We start from the raw sequence: 20,140 nt of genomic DNA on the forward strand, positions 1-20,140 counted from the left end.
AGAATTACAACCTGAAAAGGCTCATTTATTCTGCTGCGTTTTTTGGTTTCCCCGTCGCCTCAAATACCTGCAAATGAAAGAAGTACAAAATAAATAAATAAACAACGGGTATTTTAAGTGGCTATTTTTTAAAATTGTCTTAAAAATCAACGAACTGACCCCTTGGGTGTGAATAACACGGTAAAGAAAAAAGAAAATAAAATTTAAATGTTCCTTTATTTCACACAGTATTGAGTCATATTACATCAGTCAATCATCCATTATGGTTCTGATGTGCAGGTGCTTATTTCCGTGTGACTGATAGCGGCCTGGGGTCGACGGGACCCAGACCTTCAGATGAAGTCCAAGTCCCTCAAATCTGCTTCCTGTTAAAAAAAACCAACTCATGAAAACAGCAGGCATTGAACATGTCTCGTGTTACTGCAAGTGGCGGTAGTCCTGAATGAGATGTGGTCTCCTCGTCCCCGTGTTCCAGTTCCTCGGTTAGTCGGCTTCCACTTCTCTCTCTTGAATATAGTGAGCAAGGTTATGGTGGAGAACAACAGCCGGACAGCACATCAACGCACACATGCTTGGAATGGGCCCTGGATGCTGCTGAGTGTTGTACTCTTACAGGTTCTGGCGTTTGGCGTTGGGCGCCACACCAAACGCAGAAGATAAAGTTAATCACGTTCAGCAGGACCGAGACGGCAGGTGGCAAAAAAAGCTTTTTTTTCCCCTCCACTTCAATCACATCAGAAAATTGCATCCAGACTACAGAACCAGGAGGGGAGACCCTGTCCTGCACCGTCTGACTCCAGTAACACAACTACGTTCACTTCATTACAGGACAAAATCATGACTGCAAGCCTGCAACAAACCAAACACTGATCACAAATTTGAGTTTTTTTTTGCCATTTCTTTTATTTATGCAATTAATTTTGGCAAGGAATAGAGATTTGTGGAGATTTCGAGTCAAACTACCGGCTTTACGTTGAATCACCAAGTCTGATTTTAAGCCGGACGCTGTTTGGAAAGCTACTCTGCTCAAACTACGGGGCATCGCTCCATATTATTCGACTTCCTGCAGAAGTCGGACAACATCCTACGGTGTTCTCACAGGGGTCCTTAAACTTTATGTATGGATGAGCGCAGTCCGGCAATCTGTCATCAAAACCTTTCCTTCCCATGACACACACACACACACACAAGCACACATCCATACGCACGCACAAAGCCTCACAGACGGACACCACAATCCCTTTTTCCTCGGCGCGAGGAACCTTGTCTTCCCTTCAGAGGTGGAACCGGGAAAAGGGAGGTTTGGGCAGCATTCAGGTGAGGTGAGTGGTGGTCAGAGAAAACTTGCACGTAAGGCAAGCTTCATCTGCTTAAGGCCATCTCTGAACTTGTAGGCTGTTTTTTATTATATATATTTTTTGACAAGGAAATTATCTGCCGTCTTGTCACCAGCGTAGGAGGTGTGGGCGGGTGGGTGGGTGGGTGGGTGGAGGGGGCAGCATACACGACTATACTCATACCCGCAGACATTACGGCTCGTCTGCAACGAGGAGTTAAAATCATTTAATTCATAGTTCACATAGAAAGGACCAGCAGCTCGTTGGCACAGCCATCGCCACTTCCTGTGGACACGATATGAAAGCGAAGGAACGCCCCGGGTCACCTTTACCAACTCACGTGTGTGCACTAGTCCAAGGTGCACCGTCACAGTGTGGCGTCCGTTGTGCCTCGAATGCCTCTCAGCGTTCTCCTGAAACGGATGCTCGAATTTCCCTTCCATCCTAGCTGGATAGTACCCGCCCCGTCTCCGCTCCGGGACTTGTTCCCGCTCTCCCTCGGCTCCAGCCATCTCTCGGTACCTCAGCGGCTGGGAGCAAGGGATTGTAATTGGTACGCTGCCGAGCCACAGTCCAGTCTTTCTCCCACAGGCTCCTTGGCCCCCCTTCTCCATACATCGTCTCCTCTACCCTCTTCCTCCCCTCTCTTGTTTTCTGGTGTCTAGACAGTGTTGCGCGGTGTGCCGTTTAGTGCCACAGTCTTGGTGCAGGGCGTGCCAGCCGCCTGGGGGCACACCGGGCGCTGGGTGGAGACACCCACCTCGAACACTTCATGGATGGCCTTGCGGAAACAGTGGAAGTTGTAGTCTATCAAGCCTGGGGAGGCAAGGACAAAACGTTTGGAGATGAGACCTGTGTTACCCTCAAACTGATGTCTGCAAGTTAAGATGAACAAGAGTCAGTTGTGTTATAAAGTCACGCACAACCTTCAATACACAACTATAAAAAGAGGAGAGACCAGAAAACACTTCAGGTGTGCTAATTTAATCAGTATGCACAACAGTAAGGATGGGGTAAGTGGTCTGCATTTATACACCGCTTCTCTAGGCAACCGACCACTCACAGAGCTTTACAGTGTACGCCTCATTCACACACACACACACACACAAAAACACACACACACTCACACACACACACACACTGACGGTGGAGGCTGCCACACGAGGCGCCAACCTGCTCATCAGGAGCAGTTACGGGTTCAGTGTCTTGCTCAAGGACACTTCGACACGCTCTCTGGAGGAGCCGGGGATCGAACCAGCGACCTTCTGATTACTGGACGACCCGCTCTACCCCCCGAGCCATGCCGCCCCACATTGTTTAGGAGTATGACGTAGCAAGTGGCCATCAAACTTTTAAAATCACACAGAACTGGCATTCACAAGAAAGGCAAAGTGAAGCGGACAAAAGAACATCCATCGTCCGGGTGGCGTGGTGGTCTATTCCCCTGCCTACCAACACGGGGACCGGCGGTTCGAATCCCCGTGTCGCCTCCGGCTTGGTTGGGCGTCCCTACAGACACAATTGGCCATGTCTGCAGGTGGGAAGCTGGATGTGAGTATGTGTCCTTGGCACTGCACTAGCGCCTCCTCTGGTCAGCCGGAGTGCCTGTTCAGGGGGGAGGGAGAACTGGGGGGGAATAGCGTGATCCTCCCACGTGCTACATCCCCCTGGTGAAACTCCTCACTGTCAGGTGAAAAGAAGCGGCTGGTGACTCCACATGTATGGGAGGAGGCATGTGGTAGTCTGCAGCCCTCCCGGATCAGCAGAGGGGGTGGAGCAGAGACCGGGACGGCTCAGAAGAGTGGGGTAATTGGCCGGGTACAATTAGGAAGAAAATAAAAATAAAATGATAATAATAAAAAGCTGTGCATCACTTCACATCCTGGTTGTTTAAAGACACCAGACCAGAAAAATAAACGACTATGTTGAAAGATTTTTGCAGCTGCTTTAATGAAATGTCGAGCTGGAATCAAACACTTTCCCCCTCAGACTTATGAGGGGCATCAAATTCTCCTAATCTGACTCAGTGGATGATTGAGTGAGAAACAGAGGCTTTTGTTGGCAGGTTTGTTGCAACCGGTTTTCAAACCCTCCACGACACACCAATTGTGATTCATCGGCCATTACAGCTCATTTGCCTGGCTTGTCATTATTACCACAGAGTACATGCTCATATTAAATACACTAGAACTTACCACCTCCCCACTCCCTTTCCCCCGCTTGACAAGGCCTTCCAGCCAGACCTGCACTACTGCACGGTATGAAAACACAGTAAAATGATGTGCAAAGAGAACTAGCAACTAAACACTCGTGTAAGGTCGACTGAACCGCAGGAGACGGTCCGTTTCCTCATTTAGAAGATATGCTCGAACTGTGTTTTCAGTTTCCTCGTATGCACGTTTATTGCGAGTTCGGTTATTCTGCTCTACAAATGTCATTCCCGACCCAACCCGTTCGCCGAAGTTCTACGCCGTCGGGCTTTTGACCTTTGTAGCATCAGCACATGCGGCAATACGTCAGGTCAGCACATTCGCCACAAACTCACTTCACACCATTGGAGACTTGATCCTTATCACACTTGAAGACTATCTGTTGAAACGTGATACATTTTCTCAAACTGTCTACCCCGACATTCAATCATATGCCCTTTTCTTCCCACATAAAGCTCCCTTTGGGGGCTGATATCAGAAGTTTATCTTGCTACTTTGAATTTAGGAAAATTAACAAGTCAGTGTACAAACACTCCATTATTCAGTCAAACCTGCAGATACCTCAGCATATCCTGCTGGTGATGTGTGCAGGTTAGCTGAAAACCCGATTATCAGCCTCAAACTTTTTTTCCGTAACGGGTCCTCTTCTAGCAGTGGCGGCTGGTGATAACAATTTGGGGGGGGGGGCACAATTTAGCTTGGTGCAGCACACCTGACAGCTGCTTTAATGTCCACACAGTCACAGTTATTAAGAAAGACAAGGTAGCCTATAGATTTTATCAGAGGGAGGAAGAGTGCCGACTTGCCAGAGGCGCTCAACATTCCTGAAGAGCTCGGTGGCAGGGGAGACGGTGTGAAGATGCAGAGGCACTGTGAAGACGACGTAGTCTGTGCAAGGCTCGTAGGACCCTGGAGTGACCAACCTAGTCGGGTGCATATGCCGACAGGACAACTGTGCACGCCTTCCCAGAAGTACCGGATCCACCAAGCCTTGACCGCCGCAGGCCTCAGCATGGCCGAACACTCCTACCCCGTGGCTGCACTACAGAAACGCTACAAGCACCTCCGTGGCCTGCCCTTACCGCCAGTCGACCACGCCCAGCCGCTGCTTCCGACTGGTTCAGATATGCCACACCTCCTGATCCCAGTACAGCCTGTACGTGCAGGCCCGCCAGGTGGTCTTGCCAGCATCTGCACCCGACTAGGTTGGTCACTCCAGAGTCCTACGAGCCTCGCACAGAGTACGTCTTCTTCACAGTGCCTCTGCATCTCCCCCGTCTCCCCCGCCACCGAGTTCTTCAGGAATGTTGAGCGCCTCTGGCAAGTCGACACTCTTCCTACCCCTGATAAAACCTATAGGCTACATTGTCCTTCTTAATAACTCTGTGACTGTGTGGACATTAAAGCAGCTGTCAGGTGTGCTGTGCCAAGGTAAATTGTGCCCCCCCCCCCCAAAAAAATTTGTTAGCACCAGCCACCACTGTCTTCTCGTGACACGTGTGAGCTACCAGTATAGACCCAATCTGAAGCAGCACTCTCCAAAAGAGGAGGCTCCAGAGCAGCTCACCTTTACGCTCGAAGCTTTCTTCTCGGAGGATGCAGACGAGGGCCAGGAACTTGGTGACCTCTTTCAGGTAGAGCACAGTGGTGTTGTTGAGCTTGATGATGGCCATGGACTCCTTATCGTAGGCACTCCCGCTGCCGTCCTCTTTCAGACTAAGAACAAACACATAAAAGATGACATGCAACATCATCTTCAAACATTCAAGTTTCTTTTCTTCCCTTTAAAACACCCAACCTGAAGATCTCGGACCAGACTTAAAAAAACCAAAACATCTAATTTGATAAACCTGTTTCTTAAGCACAGTGGATTCACTCTGATCACTTATCTTGTTGTGTTGCAGAGTCAAATCAGTAGCTTTTTTGGGGAGGGTTCCCCTTTTTCGCTCCAATTGTACTTGGCCAATTACCCCACTCATCCAAGCCGTCCTGGTCGCTGCTCCACCCCCTCTGCTGATCCAGGGGGTGGTGGATCCGTAGATGGTTTTTTAAATTTGTGGTATTAGCCCTTTTGAGCCCCACCTTTTTGCTGCAAATCCAACAAATGGCCTCCTCCAAGTTATCAGGCTCCCCTTTCTCATTTGGCTTAAAACCAACATGTGCCCACAGCGGTGCTGTGGTGTTTGGCTTTGCAATTACGTCCATGTTGTTAATGTCAACAGATGCTTGTCCAAATGCAGTCGTCGAATATTATAGAATATTATAGAATAAGCGTCTCAAGATCAACAATTTATTGGTGCTAATTCACCACTCGTGTGCCAGGTGCGCAACAAGATGATGTCATTAAAAGGACGCCAGTCAAACAAATGGTGGAAAACGATGTGGAAATACTGATGGAAATATGACATTTCTGTTAGTTTCATCCAGCTGTTTTTATACAAATGAATGGAAACGATTCTGATGATTATGCAAAATTATCACAGTCAGGTCAAATAATGGCGATGAGGTGACTGATTATGTGATAATTGTGACAGCCCTAATGATAGATGCATCTTTCCATTTCCCGATTTTCATTTAAATGTAAATTTGGTTCACTCAGTTGCTTAACTCCTTCTCACCAGTGACATATTACTACTACTACTACTGCTATTACTATTACTACTGTTACACTGAAGAAAAAAAAAAAAATCAGCCATCACATATTTTGCGTACTAAGAAACTGAATTTCCATTACGATGACATTTATGTACACAGTACATGATATGAAGATATTACTTGCCTGGCTAAAAACCCTGAAACCATGTATGTACTCACAGTACCACAGTAATACAGAAGAGAGCAAGAATCCCGGAAGGGAAACCAGGCAACTATCATTACCGGGGCCAATGACGATAAAGCCCCTGATAGGACCTGTTGTCAGGTCTTTCCCTGGACCTGTCCTGGTTTACAGAGCGCTTGTGTTCATCTCCCAGAGCAACCTTATCACCCAGACCGTGAACGCGTCAAGCTTTACTCAAACACTTAACCAGACTACAACACAATTTACATGCATTTTATCGTGTAGCCTGTGCATACTTTTATCGTGTAGCCTGTGCATACTTTTATCGTGTAGCCTGTGCATACTTTTATCGTGTAGCCTGTGCATACTTTTATCGTGTAGCCTGTGCATACTTTTATCGTGTAGCCTGTGCATACTTTTATCGTATAGCCTGTGCATACTTTTATCGTGTAGCCTGTGCATACTTTTATCGTGTAGCCTGTGCATACTTTTATCGTGTAGCCTGTGCATACTTTTATCAGGTAGCCTGTGCATACTTTTATCGTGTAGCCTGTGCATACTTTTATCGTGTAGCCTGTGCATACTTTTATCGTGTAGCCTGCGCATACTTTTATCGTGTAGCCTGCGCATACTTTTATCGTGTAGCCTGCGCATACTTTTATCGTGTAGCCAGTGCATACTTTTATCGTGTAGCCAGTGCATACTTTTATCGTGTAGCCAGTGCATACTTTTATCGTGTAGCCAGTGCATACTTTTATCGTGTAGCCAGTGCATACTTTTATCGTGTAGCCAGTGCATACTTTTATCGTGTAGCCAGTGCATACTTTTATCGTGTAGCCTATGCATACTTTTATCGTGTAGCCTGTGCATACTTTTATCGTGTAGCCTGTGCATACTTTTATCGTGTACCCTGTGCATACTTTTATCGTGTAGCCAGTGCATACTTTTATCGTGTAGCCTGCGCATACTTTTATCGTGTAGCCTGCGCATACTTTTATCGTGTAGCCTGTGCATACTTTTATCGTGTAGCCTGTGCATACTTTTATCGTGTAGCCAGTGCATACTTTTATCGTGTAGCCAGTGCATACTTTTATCGTGTAGCCTATGCATACTTTTATCGTGTAGCCTGTGCATACTTTTATCGTGTAGCCTGTGCATACTTTTATCGTGTAGCCAGTGCATACTTTTATCGTGTAGCCAGTGCATACTTTTATCGTGTAGCCAGTGCATACTTTTATCGTGTAGCCTGTGCATACTTTTATCGTGTAGCCTGTGCATACTTTTATCGCGTAGCCTGTGCATACTTTTATCGCGTAGCCTGTGCATACTTTTATCGCGTAGCCTGTGCATACTTTTATCATGTAGCCTGTGCATACTTTTATCGTGTAGCCTGTGCATACTTTTATCGTGTAGCCTGTGCATACTTTTATCAGGTAGCCTGTGCATACTTTTATCGTGTACCCTGTGCATACTTTTATCGTGTAGCCTGTGCATACTTTTATCGTGTAGCCTGTGCATACTTTTCCAATTCTTCATGTTACGGAGTGACCGTTCATGTTGGGTGCATGTTAATAAACCAGTAAAACTGCAACGTTGGAGTCATGGAGACAACAGAAAACACAAGCGTCACTCAGCATAAACCTGGCTGGCAAACAAAAAACATTATTTTTGAAGACATGTTTGTGGAAGTGATATTTCTGGAGGTACATATGCAAAGAGCAACACTAAATATAAAGGTTGAACTTAAGTCTGCATGCTCAACAATCCAAATGAACTGATTCAACGTTCTTTGGTTGTACTTAAGGTTTTTGAAAAAGCTGAACACACTTCCAGATTGGTGTCGCTCACCAACCATCAGAGACACACCAACCTCCATATGGAAACTGAATGTCAAAAATGTAGACGGCTGAGGGCAATCACCGGTTCAAATCCCTCTGGTCTGGTCGGGCGTCCCTACAGACACAATTGGCCGTGTCTGCGGGTGGGAAGCCGGATGTGGGTATGTGTCCTGGTCGCTGCACTAGTGCCTCCTCTGGTTGGTCGGGGCGCCTGTCCGAGGGGGAGGCGGAACAGCATGATCCTCCCACACGCTATGTACGCCCCCCTGGGGAAACTCCTCACTGTCAGGTGAAAAGAAGCGGCTGGTGACTCCACGTGTATCGGAGGAGGCATGTGGTAGTCTGCAGCCCTCCCCGGATCAGCAGAGGGGTGGAGCAGCGACCGGGATGGCTCAGAAAGCGGGATGATGGCCAGGTACAATTGCGGAGAAAAAGGGGGGAAAAAAATGTCGAGGGCTGCAAGAACAGACTTACCCGTAGATGCAGGAGACATCAATGACCACGTCAATCATGTCGCAGCACAGCTCATAGGACTGCATGTCCACGGGCGAGCTGTCTGTGGCGATGTAGATCTTGCTGACTACATCAAACAGAAATGCCTTCTCTATCCCCGAGTTCTGTTGCAAGTTAAATGGAGTAGGATGAAGAGGGGGGGGGGGGGGGGAGAGGATATGGAAGAGATAAAGTGCAGCGAGGATGGAAGGGAAGAATTTCAGAAAAAAAGGGAGTAAAACAACGAAAAGGAGTCAGACAGAAAAAATACACATTCTTCATATATATATTTTACAGTTTGTTTTAAGCCTCTTATTTCCCTTTTCCACCACATGGTAGCGGCTCAGCTTGACTCGCAGAGTGTCGTTTTCCATCACTGCAACAGAACCCCACAGTGTAGCTGGTCTGCATTGATTTTGGTACCCACTCCAGTTTTTTTGGAACCTCGACAAAGGTGGTACCAGGAAAGTGGTAACGGTTACCAAAATGCCGGCACTTTCCCGTAATGGAAAACGAAAAGGGCGAGCTGAGTTGAGCCGGTACCATATAGTGGAAAAGGGGCATTAGAGAACCAGAGGGATTGGGATACCATTACCAACGGCACTGTGTGCCAAAGGGGGGGGGGGGGGATTTAATGAATAAATAAATAAATTGAGGAAAGAATGTAACAGTCAATTTAAAATGAGATTCGCTTTATATGAACCTAACAAAACCCATCACCTTTCTGAAACCAAGAAGCTCCAAGTACATTCAGACCCCTTATTATGTGTCGTTGATCAACAGTTGCAGAGCATGCTTTCTATTAAGTTTAAATTACTTCATTTCGTACTTCTGGAAATATACTGTAGCAATGTATCTTTTGTGATTACCTGTGCCAATCACTGGAAGTACGCCGCTGCAGCTAATGCTAACGCTAACTAAGAGTGGAAGTGTACAGATGGTTGGGATATAGGGCATCAAACTGGAAATTTCCCTCTATGCAAAACATTTTAAACGAATAACAAATAAACACAATATAAATTAAGACATGTGTGACTATAATGTGAGCTTCCAATTTTTTTAAAAAGATCTAATTTTTTGCATTTTTTATTTGATATTTTTTATTTTTCATATTTGAAGGTTTCAACCATTGGACCCGTCTATTGCCCCTTTTCCACTACATGGTACCGGCTCAACTCAACTCGACTTTTTCGTTGTCCATTACTGGAAAGTACCGGCATTTTGGTGACTGTTACCACTTTTCTGGTACCACCTTTGTCGAGGTTCCAAAAAAACTGGAGCGGGTACCAAAATCAATGCAGCCCAGCTACACTGAGGGGGTTCTGTTACGGTGATGGAAAACGACACTCTGCGAGTCGAGTCAAGCTGAGCCGGTATCATATAGTGGATCAGCAGCAAAAGCGCAATGTCACAATTCAACAAGTATGTAAGTTTCTCATTACCGAAGCAATTAGAGAGGTTTCGGCCTGTGCGACTCTAAACGGCGCCTGACAACATTTCAATGTGGTCTGGGTTCCAAAAGAAAAGTGAACAGATCCTTTAAGTGTACTTTTTTGCAAGTAAAACCGTGGCAGAGAAGTTGAGCTGTTCTGCTACAGTAAACCCCAGCCGTGTGGCACTCCAGACAGGTTAAAACGAACACAAAGAATTGTGTGAGCTAGGACTGCTGGCAACTCCAACATCTGTAATCATAAATAGGAAAAAAAAAAACCTCTTTCCCAGTGAGGTTTCAGGTCTGGTAACAGTAGCAATATCAGAAATACATTATTAAAATGTGCATGTTCGAACCCCTGTGCAGTTTCAACTATAATACTGGCAAACCACAGAAAATAAATGCTTGAAGAAGAAATCAAACACTTAATGGGGACTGTTACATAACAGCTGACGACAAAGGAAGCAAGTAAGGAACTCATCTGGGGCTGACAATGACTCACATCAACTTGTGTGACAAGTAAAGACCCTCCTTGCACTAACTACATGGGTCCAAGGGCATCCCATACTTACAGAAATGAAGATGTTTAGAAGGTTCTCCAGGGTCGGGAGCTGAGGGATGAGCTTCTGGACCACTTTGCTGAAGGCCTCGAAGATGGAGTGGTCATAGATACTCGTTAAGTAAAAGCTGAATGGGACCAATGATCAAGACAGAAAAGAGGAAGCTAAGTTTTTTTTGATCACCTGACACTGGAAGCTTGGTTACACGTGTCAGTCCTTCATACCTTGCATTTGAATGAACACAAAAAGCATCAAGACTTTACAGGGCCAGCAGTAGCTGGATTGTGGGGGTCCTCCAGAAGGCAGTGTCAGATTAGTAATGGCTTTGGTTGCTCAGACAAATGTAAAACCACAGACCGAGCTTAAGGGGAGCCAGTGGTGTGGGCCAAATTAAATTACCTGAGCATTCTTAGCAGAAACAACTTTACTGTACAGTACAGAGGAGAGCGTCACAGAGGAACAAACATTTGACGGATCAACTAAACCTGGGATTGATCCAGTTGCCCCCCCTAACATGTCGCCAGCAGTTTCCCCCTACAGAAGAGCCATCCGCATAGATCTTTACACAGCCAGCCAACAACTCGTTCAAACAGTGGACCGTGCTAACCCAACGAGGCCTTTTTACAATGGGCTGGAAACTCCACATGTCCACATTCTTTACAGGGGCTATTAGAAATGATAATACTGCCGTTAGGGGAGCTCCAGCCTCGGTCCGGACAGACACATTATAAAACAGCTTCTTTTTTTCCCTCAAGGGTGTGATGAGGAGCACATGAACACAATGACGGGTGTACATGAGAATTAATAAAAGTCTCTCCGCTTACAGGCTATTGCAGCCCTCATCATAACAGCCCTGGTGGCAGAGGTACAGACCGGCCATACTGCATCTTCATTAGCAGGTCAGAGAGGAATCTCACAGTAACGCTGCAAGTATGCAGATGACAACCCCTCGGCCTTTGCCATTTAAGCCAGTTAAGACTGTGCTTACAAGCACGGGGTAGAACGAAACAGAGGCCTTGCTTTATTCAAGATCACCCTGGAACGCAACCCACATGCTTTTCAGCTGCATGTGGAGCAAAAGTACTTCCAGCTCCAGAAACCATTCAACCGGGACGACGGCGCCATGTCACCTTTCAACAGTGGGGAAGAGAAGGTCACCCTTCTTATATCAGTTTGCAATCCCCACTTGTTATGAAAAGTGTGAGCAATAACCACAGAATGTCTAAACTTACAAATTTAGAGGAAGTAAAAAAAAGAAAGAAAGAAGTCTAACGTTTCTTTAAGCGTTGGCTTATTGAAAAGGTTTCAAAATAAAAAAAGTCTGCTCACGTTTGGCTGACGGCTAGAGGTACATGTACTGCTGCGTATTCACCCCATCTTATACAATTCGTACTAAAGTTATCTTATATAATTTCAATGGATAATCATCTTAAAACTGACACTAACGGGCCATCCAGCAGATGCTGGTAATTTTTATCGATTGTGGCCCATTTTGCATCGTGTACATTGCTGTAATCACAGCATTTCTGCATGTGCAGACAGTTTCTAGAGTCTGCCACACAGTCACTGCCACAGAAGAGAAAGACCTGCGGCCTCCTGCATAATCCACACAGGCCCTGAGTGGTAACTGACTGAGAAAGAAGTCTAAACATGCAGAGATAAACATGCAGCAGCCTGACAGGAGTGTGTGTGTGAGTGTGTGTGTGTGTGTGTGTGTGTCAGACACCATATCTAGTGAGAACAATGCCATCTGTACATAGGCAGTGCATTAGCAAAAATAGCAAGGAAGTCCAGGAATGTCCTGCCAATAGATTGTTTATTCTTGTACTAATGTGGATGTACTGTGTGTGTGTGTGTGTGTGTGTGTGTGTGTGTGGTTCGAATCCCCGTGTTACCTCCAGCTTGGTCAGGCGTCCCTACAGACAATTGGTTGTGTCTGTGGGTGGGAAGCCAGATGTGGGTATGTGTCCTGGTTGCTGCACTAGCGCCTCCTCTGGTCGGTCAGGGCGCCTGTTCAGGGGGAAGGGGGAACTGGGGGGAATAGCGTGATCCTCCCATGTGCTACGTCCCACTGGTGAAACTCCTCACTGTCAGGTGAAAAGAAGCAGCTGGTGACTCCACATGTATCGGAGGAGGCATGTGGTAGTCTGCAGCCCTCCCCGGATCGGCAGAGGGGGTGGAGCAGAGACCGGGACGGCTCGGAAGAGCGGGGTAATTGGCTGGATACCATTGGGGAGAAGGGGGGGGGATCCAAAAAAAAGTGTGTGTGTGTGTGTGTGTGTGTGTGTGTGTGTGTGTACCTAAGATGTAGCTTCTCTAAGCTAGCATCTGCCAGGTCATCATTGGCTCTCTGGTGGATGTCTCTCTGGGTCTCAATCTTGTGGTCATCTGAGAGGCCGTCCACTTTGTGGATGAACACCTCAAAGTTGATGTCTGGGTTGACCCTGTAGGCCCGTGACACAGTGAGGTGGAGCCTGCCCAAGGCTTCAACATAATCATCCTGAGAGCACAAGACACACACACAACAACACTTTACTGGGTGAAGGACAACATTGCTTCAACTTTCTATGCTACAGCAGCTCATTTTAACATCTTACAAGCCTGCATGTATTCACAAGCCCACAAATCCATTTCTCATCATATCTCCAATACCTGAGGCCAGCCTGTGTGCGCTGAGTAGAATCTTGTAAAATAATAAATACTGTGAAGATTTCAAATGCAGTTCAACCTTTAACATAAAAACTGCAAACTATTAACAGCAGCTAGTACCACGGCGACCTACCCTCCTAAACTGCAACGGCCAGCACGAGCAAATTCAAGCACCTACATTTTGCAAGTTGGGTGTTGATACTAGGCATACGCCTTTTTTTAAAGGCATTTTTAAGGCATTTCCATTGTGATCTGAAACCATGAGGACCACTATTACTCCTCCACCTCCCAAATAAACTAAACAGTGTCAGGGCCTCCTTATCTAATGTGTGACCAACCACTGAAACAAACTTCCTCTGTTGTGCGTCCCAAATGACTAATACATGTTTCAATCAGGTCAGCCAATGGCATAAATACAGACAGTGTAGTCAGTATGGTTGCACTGGGGCCCATGGGGGTGGGGGAGTGGGGGGCCCGCGGAGAGAGCGGGCCCTCCAACAACGTGTTGGGCGGAGAACGGGGCCCTCGCGAGTGATTCAGATTCCCACCTCGGAAATACGCCCATGTTCGAGGAGGAACTCGGGTTAAATCAAAGAAAACGGTGCCATCTGCTGTGTCGGGTGGTCGGTCGGTCGGTCGGCATCATCAGCTGTGATGTTGGCCGCCGAAAAACCGCCATCGCGCTCTCTCCTCACACGCGCTGACGGCTTCCGTTTTACCCGTTTTCATCCCGTTTGAGGGGTTGTCCATGTACGAGACTGCTGGTCTGCCTCGTTGCCTTCGACTTCGCCTTGCGGCACATTTTTCATAATACTGCAGGTCTTATGACGCACAGCACGGCCGAAATAGTCTAGATTTCATCTCTGAATGGGCGACAGAAGGTTCATATTTGTTCCAAGTTGCTGTAGCACACTTTCATTTGTACGTTTTTCTATCCAACCTATTCTCAGCAAACAGCAGGTGCATATATATATATATATATATATATATATATATATAAACTATTCAATTAAATCAATAATTTAATATTTTCTTTGGTATTTTTGTCATTTACAGATATGCAGTGATGATTGCTGGGTAACGTTGTTGTCCAGCGTCAAGTCTCTATCTGATCATGTGACGAGAGGATAAATCTAGTCTAGGTGCAAAATCTGCAACACTGACGAGCTGAGCGCTTCTGCAAGCTGAGCGAGCGGTCGTGCCTTTCACACATGAACTCGCCCTCTCAGAAATAAAACCTCAGCAGTTTTTACCAACGCACATTTGACGGTGGAACCAGACAGATACTGAAAAGCTGATCTCTAGCTGAGACGGATCAGAATCTACACCTGTGTACTGAACGCACAACCTGCTTATTCCTGCCAATTTGTGTGCCTCCAGGGGCCAAACTCAGAAAGAGAAAATTAACTAGCTCCTTTCTTCACCTGAGCATCAATGACAAATATCAAGGCCCCGGTTCCCCTGAAGATCATCTCGTAGTCAAACGTTGGGTCGAAGAAGTCCACTTGGCCCGGGAAGTCCCATATCTGGAAGTTGACAAAAGAGCTGCTGGAGATGTCGTCTTTGTAAATCTTGTTGGTGCTCTCCAGGAACAGGGTCTCGTTGGGGGACATTTTATGGAAAACCACCTGAAATCACAATCAGGATGTTGTCTTAGTCACAAGTGGTGCACAGCCAGCCTTGTGTGAGAATTATAAGTTAGAATAGCATATATATATATATATATATACACACACACACACACACACACACACACACACACACACACACACACACACACGTCAAAAGTTGTACAACAGCACCATTTTCCCCGTTTTTACTGAAATGTAAGCAGTTCAAGGCCAGTGAATAATCCGAACTTGTACAGTTGCACAAAAGGCAAGTGATAAAACTGCCAGGGATTGGAGAAAAAAAAGGTTGAGGTTACAAAAAACAATGTAAATTTCAGCTATAAAAAGGCCTTTTTCAGGGAACAAGCAACGGGTTAATAACTTAGAGCTGTTCTGCAGCAATGGAAGTAAATTAAACCTTGAACGCTAATGCAAACAGTTCCTACGGGTGTCCCAGCTTTGGCGGAGTACTTACAAACCCTCCCTCCGCCTGTATAAAGCAGTGTTGGAACAGACCGTCACTATACCCTCTGAAGCATTGTTTGGACAATATTGCACTGCAGGAAGTTGTAGATTGCCATCATAATGACGAGAAAAGGGCAATTAACAAAGGAAGACAGACAGACAGACCATTTTTAGCCTTAGAGGTGTAGGTCTTTCCTTTACAGAAACTGCAAGGAAAGCCAAGGTGTCAGTTAGTACAGTTTCCTACACCATCAAAAAGGCACTTGAACACTGAAAGAAACTGACAGGACGACGTCTGTCAGACCAAAGCCACAACAGAATCAGAGGTCAAGTTTCTGAGTTTGTATGATAGGTGGCTCACGGAACAGCTTCAGGCACAGTGTAACACTGGTTGGAGTAAGCAAGTCCCAGTTTCAAACGGTGAAGAGGAGACGTCGCGCTGTAGGTTTGAAAGTTGGAGTGGCAGTAAAAAAGCCATTGCTAAAATGACAAAATGAGAAAAAACAGGCTTGCCCGGGCCATGTATGGTTTGGAGACAGTGACACTGAAGAAAAGACAGGAGGAGGAGTTGGAGGTGGCAGAGCTGAAGACGATAAGATTTTCACTGGGAGTGACGAAGAAGGACAGGATTAGCAACGAGTATATTACAGGGACAGCTCAGGTTGGACAGTTTGGAGTCAAAGTAAGAGAGGCAAGACTGAGATGGTTTGGACATGTGTGGAGGAGAGATACTGGGTATATTGGGAGAAGGATGCTGAATATGGAGCTGCCAGGGAAGAGGAGAAGAGGAAGGCCAAAGAGGTTTATGGATGTGGTGAGGGAGGACATGCAGGTGGCTGGTGTGACAGAGGAAGACGCAGAGGAAAGAAAGAGATGAAGACGGATGATCCGCTGTGGCGCCCCCTAACAGGAGCAGCCAAAAGTAGTAGTAGAGGCTTGCCAGGGCCATGAAGGGCCACAAGTGGGCTACTGAAGACTGGAAGAAGGTCTTATGGACTGATGAATCAAAATCTAAAATGTTTTTGGATGTCGTCAAGTAGGCTGGTTCCTCAGTGCATGACACCAACTGTCAAACTTGGAGGAGGAAGCATGATTCTGGAGCTCTTTTACTGGATCCAAAGTCAGCAACTTACAGAGTGACTGGCACTGTGGGCCAAAAAAGCTACCACAGCATTTTGCAGCAGCATGCAATACCCTCTGTCTGATCGATGCATGGTTGTCAGAGGTTCATCCTACAGCAAGATAATGACCCACAACATACCGCCAGGCTTTGTCACAACTACCTTAGAAGAAACGAACAAGGAGGTGGGCTTCAAATCATCGAATGGCCAGCACAGCCTTCAGACTTAAACCCCATCGAGCTGGTTTGGGATGAACTGGATAGAAGGTTGAAAGCAAAGCAACCTACAAGTGAAACACATCTGTGGCAACTTCTGCAACAGTGTTGGGAAGAGCTTTAGTTTCCGTTGTAGAAAGAACGCCACGAGTGTGTTCGGCTGTTACATCTGCAAAAGGTGGCTACTGTGAGGAGTCACAACTTTTGATTCAATTTTGTGGGTTTCTTTTTTATCGCCAATGGTTTATTCGCAATATGCTTTAATTTCAGAGTACACCGAGACATTAAACCGTGGAAATTACTATAAAAACTGTAAAAATGGGGGTGCTGTAAAACATTTAACCAGTAGCGTGTCTCAGTGCACGTGTGTGTGTGTGTATATATATATATATATATATATATATATAATCCAGTCAGTCAAGTAAATTCTTTATGAGACAGTACAAGCCTGTTTCATGTCATGTCAATAAAGCTACTCGAGGAAAGGTCATACAATTTATGTCCTTTCCTCGAGTAGCTTTATTGACAGCTGATGATTGCTTATGGCATGAAACAGGTTTTTACTGTCTCATAAAGAATTTGCTTGACTGACTGGATTATATATATAATCCAGTCAGTCGAGTGTTTCTTTTAACAAAGTTTTATATATATATATAGACAGAGAGAGAGAGAGAGAATGTGTTTTTTTTCCCCAGAAACCATCAATGGTGTTGATAAAAGTGCTCAACAAATTAGGAGCGGAATATTAAGAACCTTTATATATATATATATATATATATATATATATATCTCCATCCATCCATCCATTAGCTTAACTGCTTATCCTGCTCTCAGGGTTGCGGGGATAATGGAGCCTATTCCAGCAATCATTGGGCGGCAGGTAGGGAGACACCCTGGACAGGCCGCCAGGCCATCATATATATGTATATATATATGTATATATATATATATTCTACAGCTGCAATTTTTGCAAGTATAGCACACAGTATGATTTTAGCCGTAGAGAGAAGCCCAGTGGATGATAAACTAGTGTGCCACGAGGATATTTTGCTGTGTAAAATGAAGTCAATGAAATAAATAGAGACTTCAGTTTGGACCGTAATAAGGAATTGGAGTACTTGCACCACACAGCATGTCGATGCCATTTTAAGTCAGCACTTGAGCAACTGGGGTCACAGGCCACTGAACCAGCAAAGAGCCAAATCACATGTTTCTCAGCCCACTATTGAGGCTTATACAAGAAAGTTAATCTCGGACTTCAGGCCCTGAAGATTTATTGCCAGCAAAGTACGACATCGAGAGTGCGAATGAGAACTTCAACACCGTAGAAAGAAATGCAAGAATTCTTCCCTTCTGTTCACCTAGGTAATATTCAAAAGAAACTCTACGTCAGGCTATGTTCAGTGTGGCTCTGTTCTCTTCTTGATCCAAAGGGGAAACTACACTCTCCACTGTGCAGTTTAACTGAACATGAATAATAAAATGTTCCCCATAACACACAGCTGCAGCATTTCATCAATTATTCAACTACAGTGCCTGTTTAAACTTGGTGGACTTGCATGAGTGACTCATAACTCATGGTTTGGCATGAAAGCATGTAATATATGGCATATGACAGCTATGGGGAAAGCGTACATAACATAATGGGGCAGACAGACAGACAGAGAGACGGACACTTTATTGATCTTCAGGGGAAAATGTTGTGCACCACAGCATGACAATGCACAGTAAGAGCAAGAGCAGGGAACATAAAATAGGATATGGCAACAGAGGATTAAATACTTGTGGATTTCAAAACATCCTAACGTCCCAAACCATGGTGGTCTGGGCCAAAGGGCACTGTTTGGGTGGCAAAATGAGATAGGAAGTACAGTTGTGCAAAAGAGCCATCAAGTAACGTGACTGACCGTAGGTAGTACTAAAGGAGTTGTCTTGGCACCTTGACATAGGAGGGCCTCTTTAGTCAAGTGATAAAAGGAGACAGTCACATGTCTAAACAGCAATATGCACAGAGAATCTCTATCTGGACCAGGGGTGGGCAACCTTATCCAGACAGGGCCAAGTCTGGGTGCAGCTTTTTCTTCCAACCAAGCAGTTACACACACCTGATCCCACTAGTCAACCAGCGGAGGCTTTGCTGAGGAGCCTGATTAGGAGACACAGGTGTGCAGCTGCTTGGTTAGAACAAAAACCTGCACCCACACCGGGGGGGCCCCTTTCTGGATAAGGTTGCCCCCCCCCCCTGGTCTGCACCATGAGATATGATTATGGAGACTATGCTGGCCAGTATTGGATACGAAGAGCGTTGCATTGCAATGAACAAAACGTGGTATCTAGATTAGTTTGACTGACTGATTGATTCAATGGTACTGCAAGTGAGCCGGGCCACATTGATTGGCGGGGTTTAGAGATCAGTTGTTTAGCGGGTTACAACACAGTGGAGCCGTGTTGCTCTATTGTGTGCAACCAGCGGGTCTGATGACTGCGAATGCTGCCCCCCCCTCGCCCCCCCCGCCCGGTTGGTTGGCTGGCGGCGCTCGCATGAAACCAAAAGAAGGCGTTTCGTCAGCTCGGGCTAGTACAGCTGGTCGCCTCCTCCTCCAGCGCCTCCTGCTCCCGCCGCCGCTTTTGCTGCCGCTTACCTTTTGGATGGAAGATTTGCCACTTCGTCGCAAGCCCATCAGCAGGATCCGGGGCTTGGTGTCGGACGGGGCCGGGCTGTCCTCCATGTCGGCCTCCTCCTCCTCCTCCTCCCCGTAGCCGAAGTCTTTGGGGAACGAGTCCGCCACCCCGTAGCTGTCCAGCGGCTCCACCTCGTACTGGATAGACATGTTGACCCCCTTTATCCTCCCCACCCCCCCCTCCGCTCGGTAGTGCACACGGCCGTGCTTGGCGGCGTTCGGGGCGAGAGAAACGTGCCGTCGTGCCGGGGAATCAGACGACGAGACGGCTCCGGGAAGCCTCCGGTAGTGGCGGCGGTGGACACGGAGCGTGGCCCCCGCACGTTTCCGACGGGCTTCCTCTCCTGCGCGAGGAAAAAAAATCCGGCTTTAGAGCCCGCCCCCTTCCTTCTGATTGGCTCACACTAGATAGCGGTCGGACGACGGTTCGCCGCGAAAGGCTGTCACTCGCAAGAGGGCTTTTCCGCCGTCACCTGACTTGGTACTCGCGACTTGTTTTGCAATCACCTGAATAGGGAGAATAAAGAGTCGCGCGCGCGCGCTCGCGCGACACTTATGCAAATCGACACGTACGTTGAGTCGATCTGACGCGTCGGTAGCTAGCGTTGTTTTACAGAAGGCGCGGAAACAAATATCACGTTGTTTATTTACGACGCTCCCCGCGTTGGCCAGCAGGTGGCGACGTGCAACCGACGCAGGGGCGGAGAGCAAGTTTTTTTTTTTTTTTTTTTGGTTTTTTTAATTTAATTTA

The 20,140-nt window shown here is 46.5% G+C and overlaps 1 protein-coding gene across 1 annotated transcript; it reads right to left on the bottom strand.

The window, feature by feature from the left end:
* Window positions 1-215: 215 nt before the first annotated feature.
* On the bottom strand, window positions 216-20,129 carry rragca (Ras-related GTP binding Ca). The gene is made up of 7 exons (XM_056287118.1): window positions 19,351-20,129; window positions 14,722-14,925; window positions 12,949-13,148; window positions 10,661-10,775; window positions 8,639-8,781; window positions 5,115-5,263; window positions 216-2,153 (listed from the first exon to the last, which is right to left on the bottom strand). Exons 1-7 carry the CDS (start codon window positions 19,537-19,539, stop codon window positions 1,999-2,001), a joined length of 1,155 nt encoding a protein of 384 aa, XP_056143093.1. The 5' UTR covers window positions 19,540-20,129; the 3' UTR covers window positions 216-1,998.
* Window positions 20,130-20,140: the final 11 nt, after the last annotated feature.

Source organism: Lampris incognitus, chromosome 9 (genome assembly GCF_029633865.1).
Source record: "Lampris incognitus isolate fLamInc1 chromosome 9, fLamInc1.hap2, whole genome shotgun sequence".
Classification (NCBI taxonomy): Eukaryota; Metazoa; Chordata; class Actinopteri; order Lampriformes; family Lampridae; genus Lampris; species Lampris incognitus.

Coding starts and splice junctions, on each gene's coding strand:
- rragca (XM_056287118.1), bottom strand. CDS start 19,539: ATGTCTATCCAGTACGAGGTGGAGCCGCTGGACAGCTACGGGGTGGCG. Junction 14,926..19,350: donor GCAAATCTTCCATCCAAAAG/GTAAGCGGCAGC, acceptor TTGTGATTTCAG/GTGGTTTTCCATAAAATGTC. Junction 2,154..5,114: donor AGAAAGCTTCGAGCGTAAAG/GTGAGCTGCTCT, acceptor TTGCCTCCCCAG/GCTTGATAGACTACAACTTC.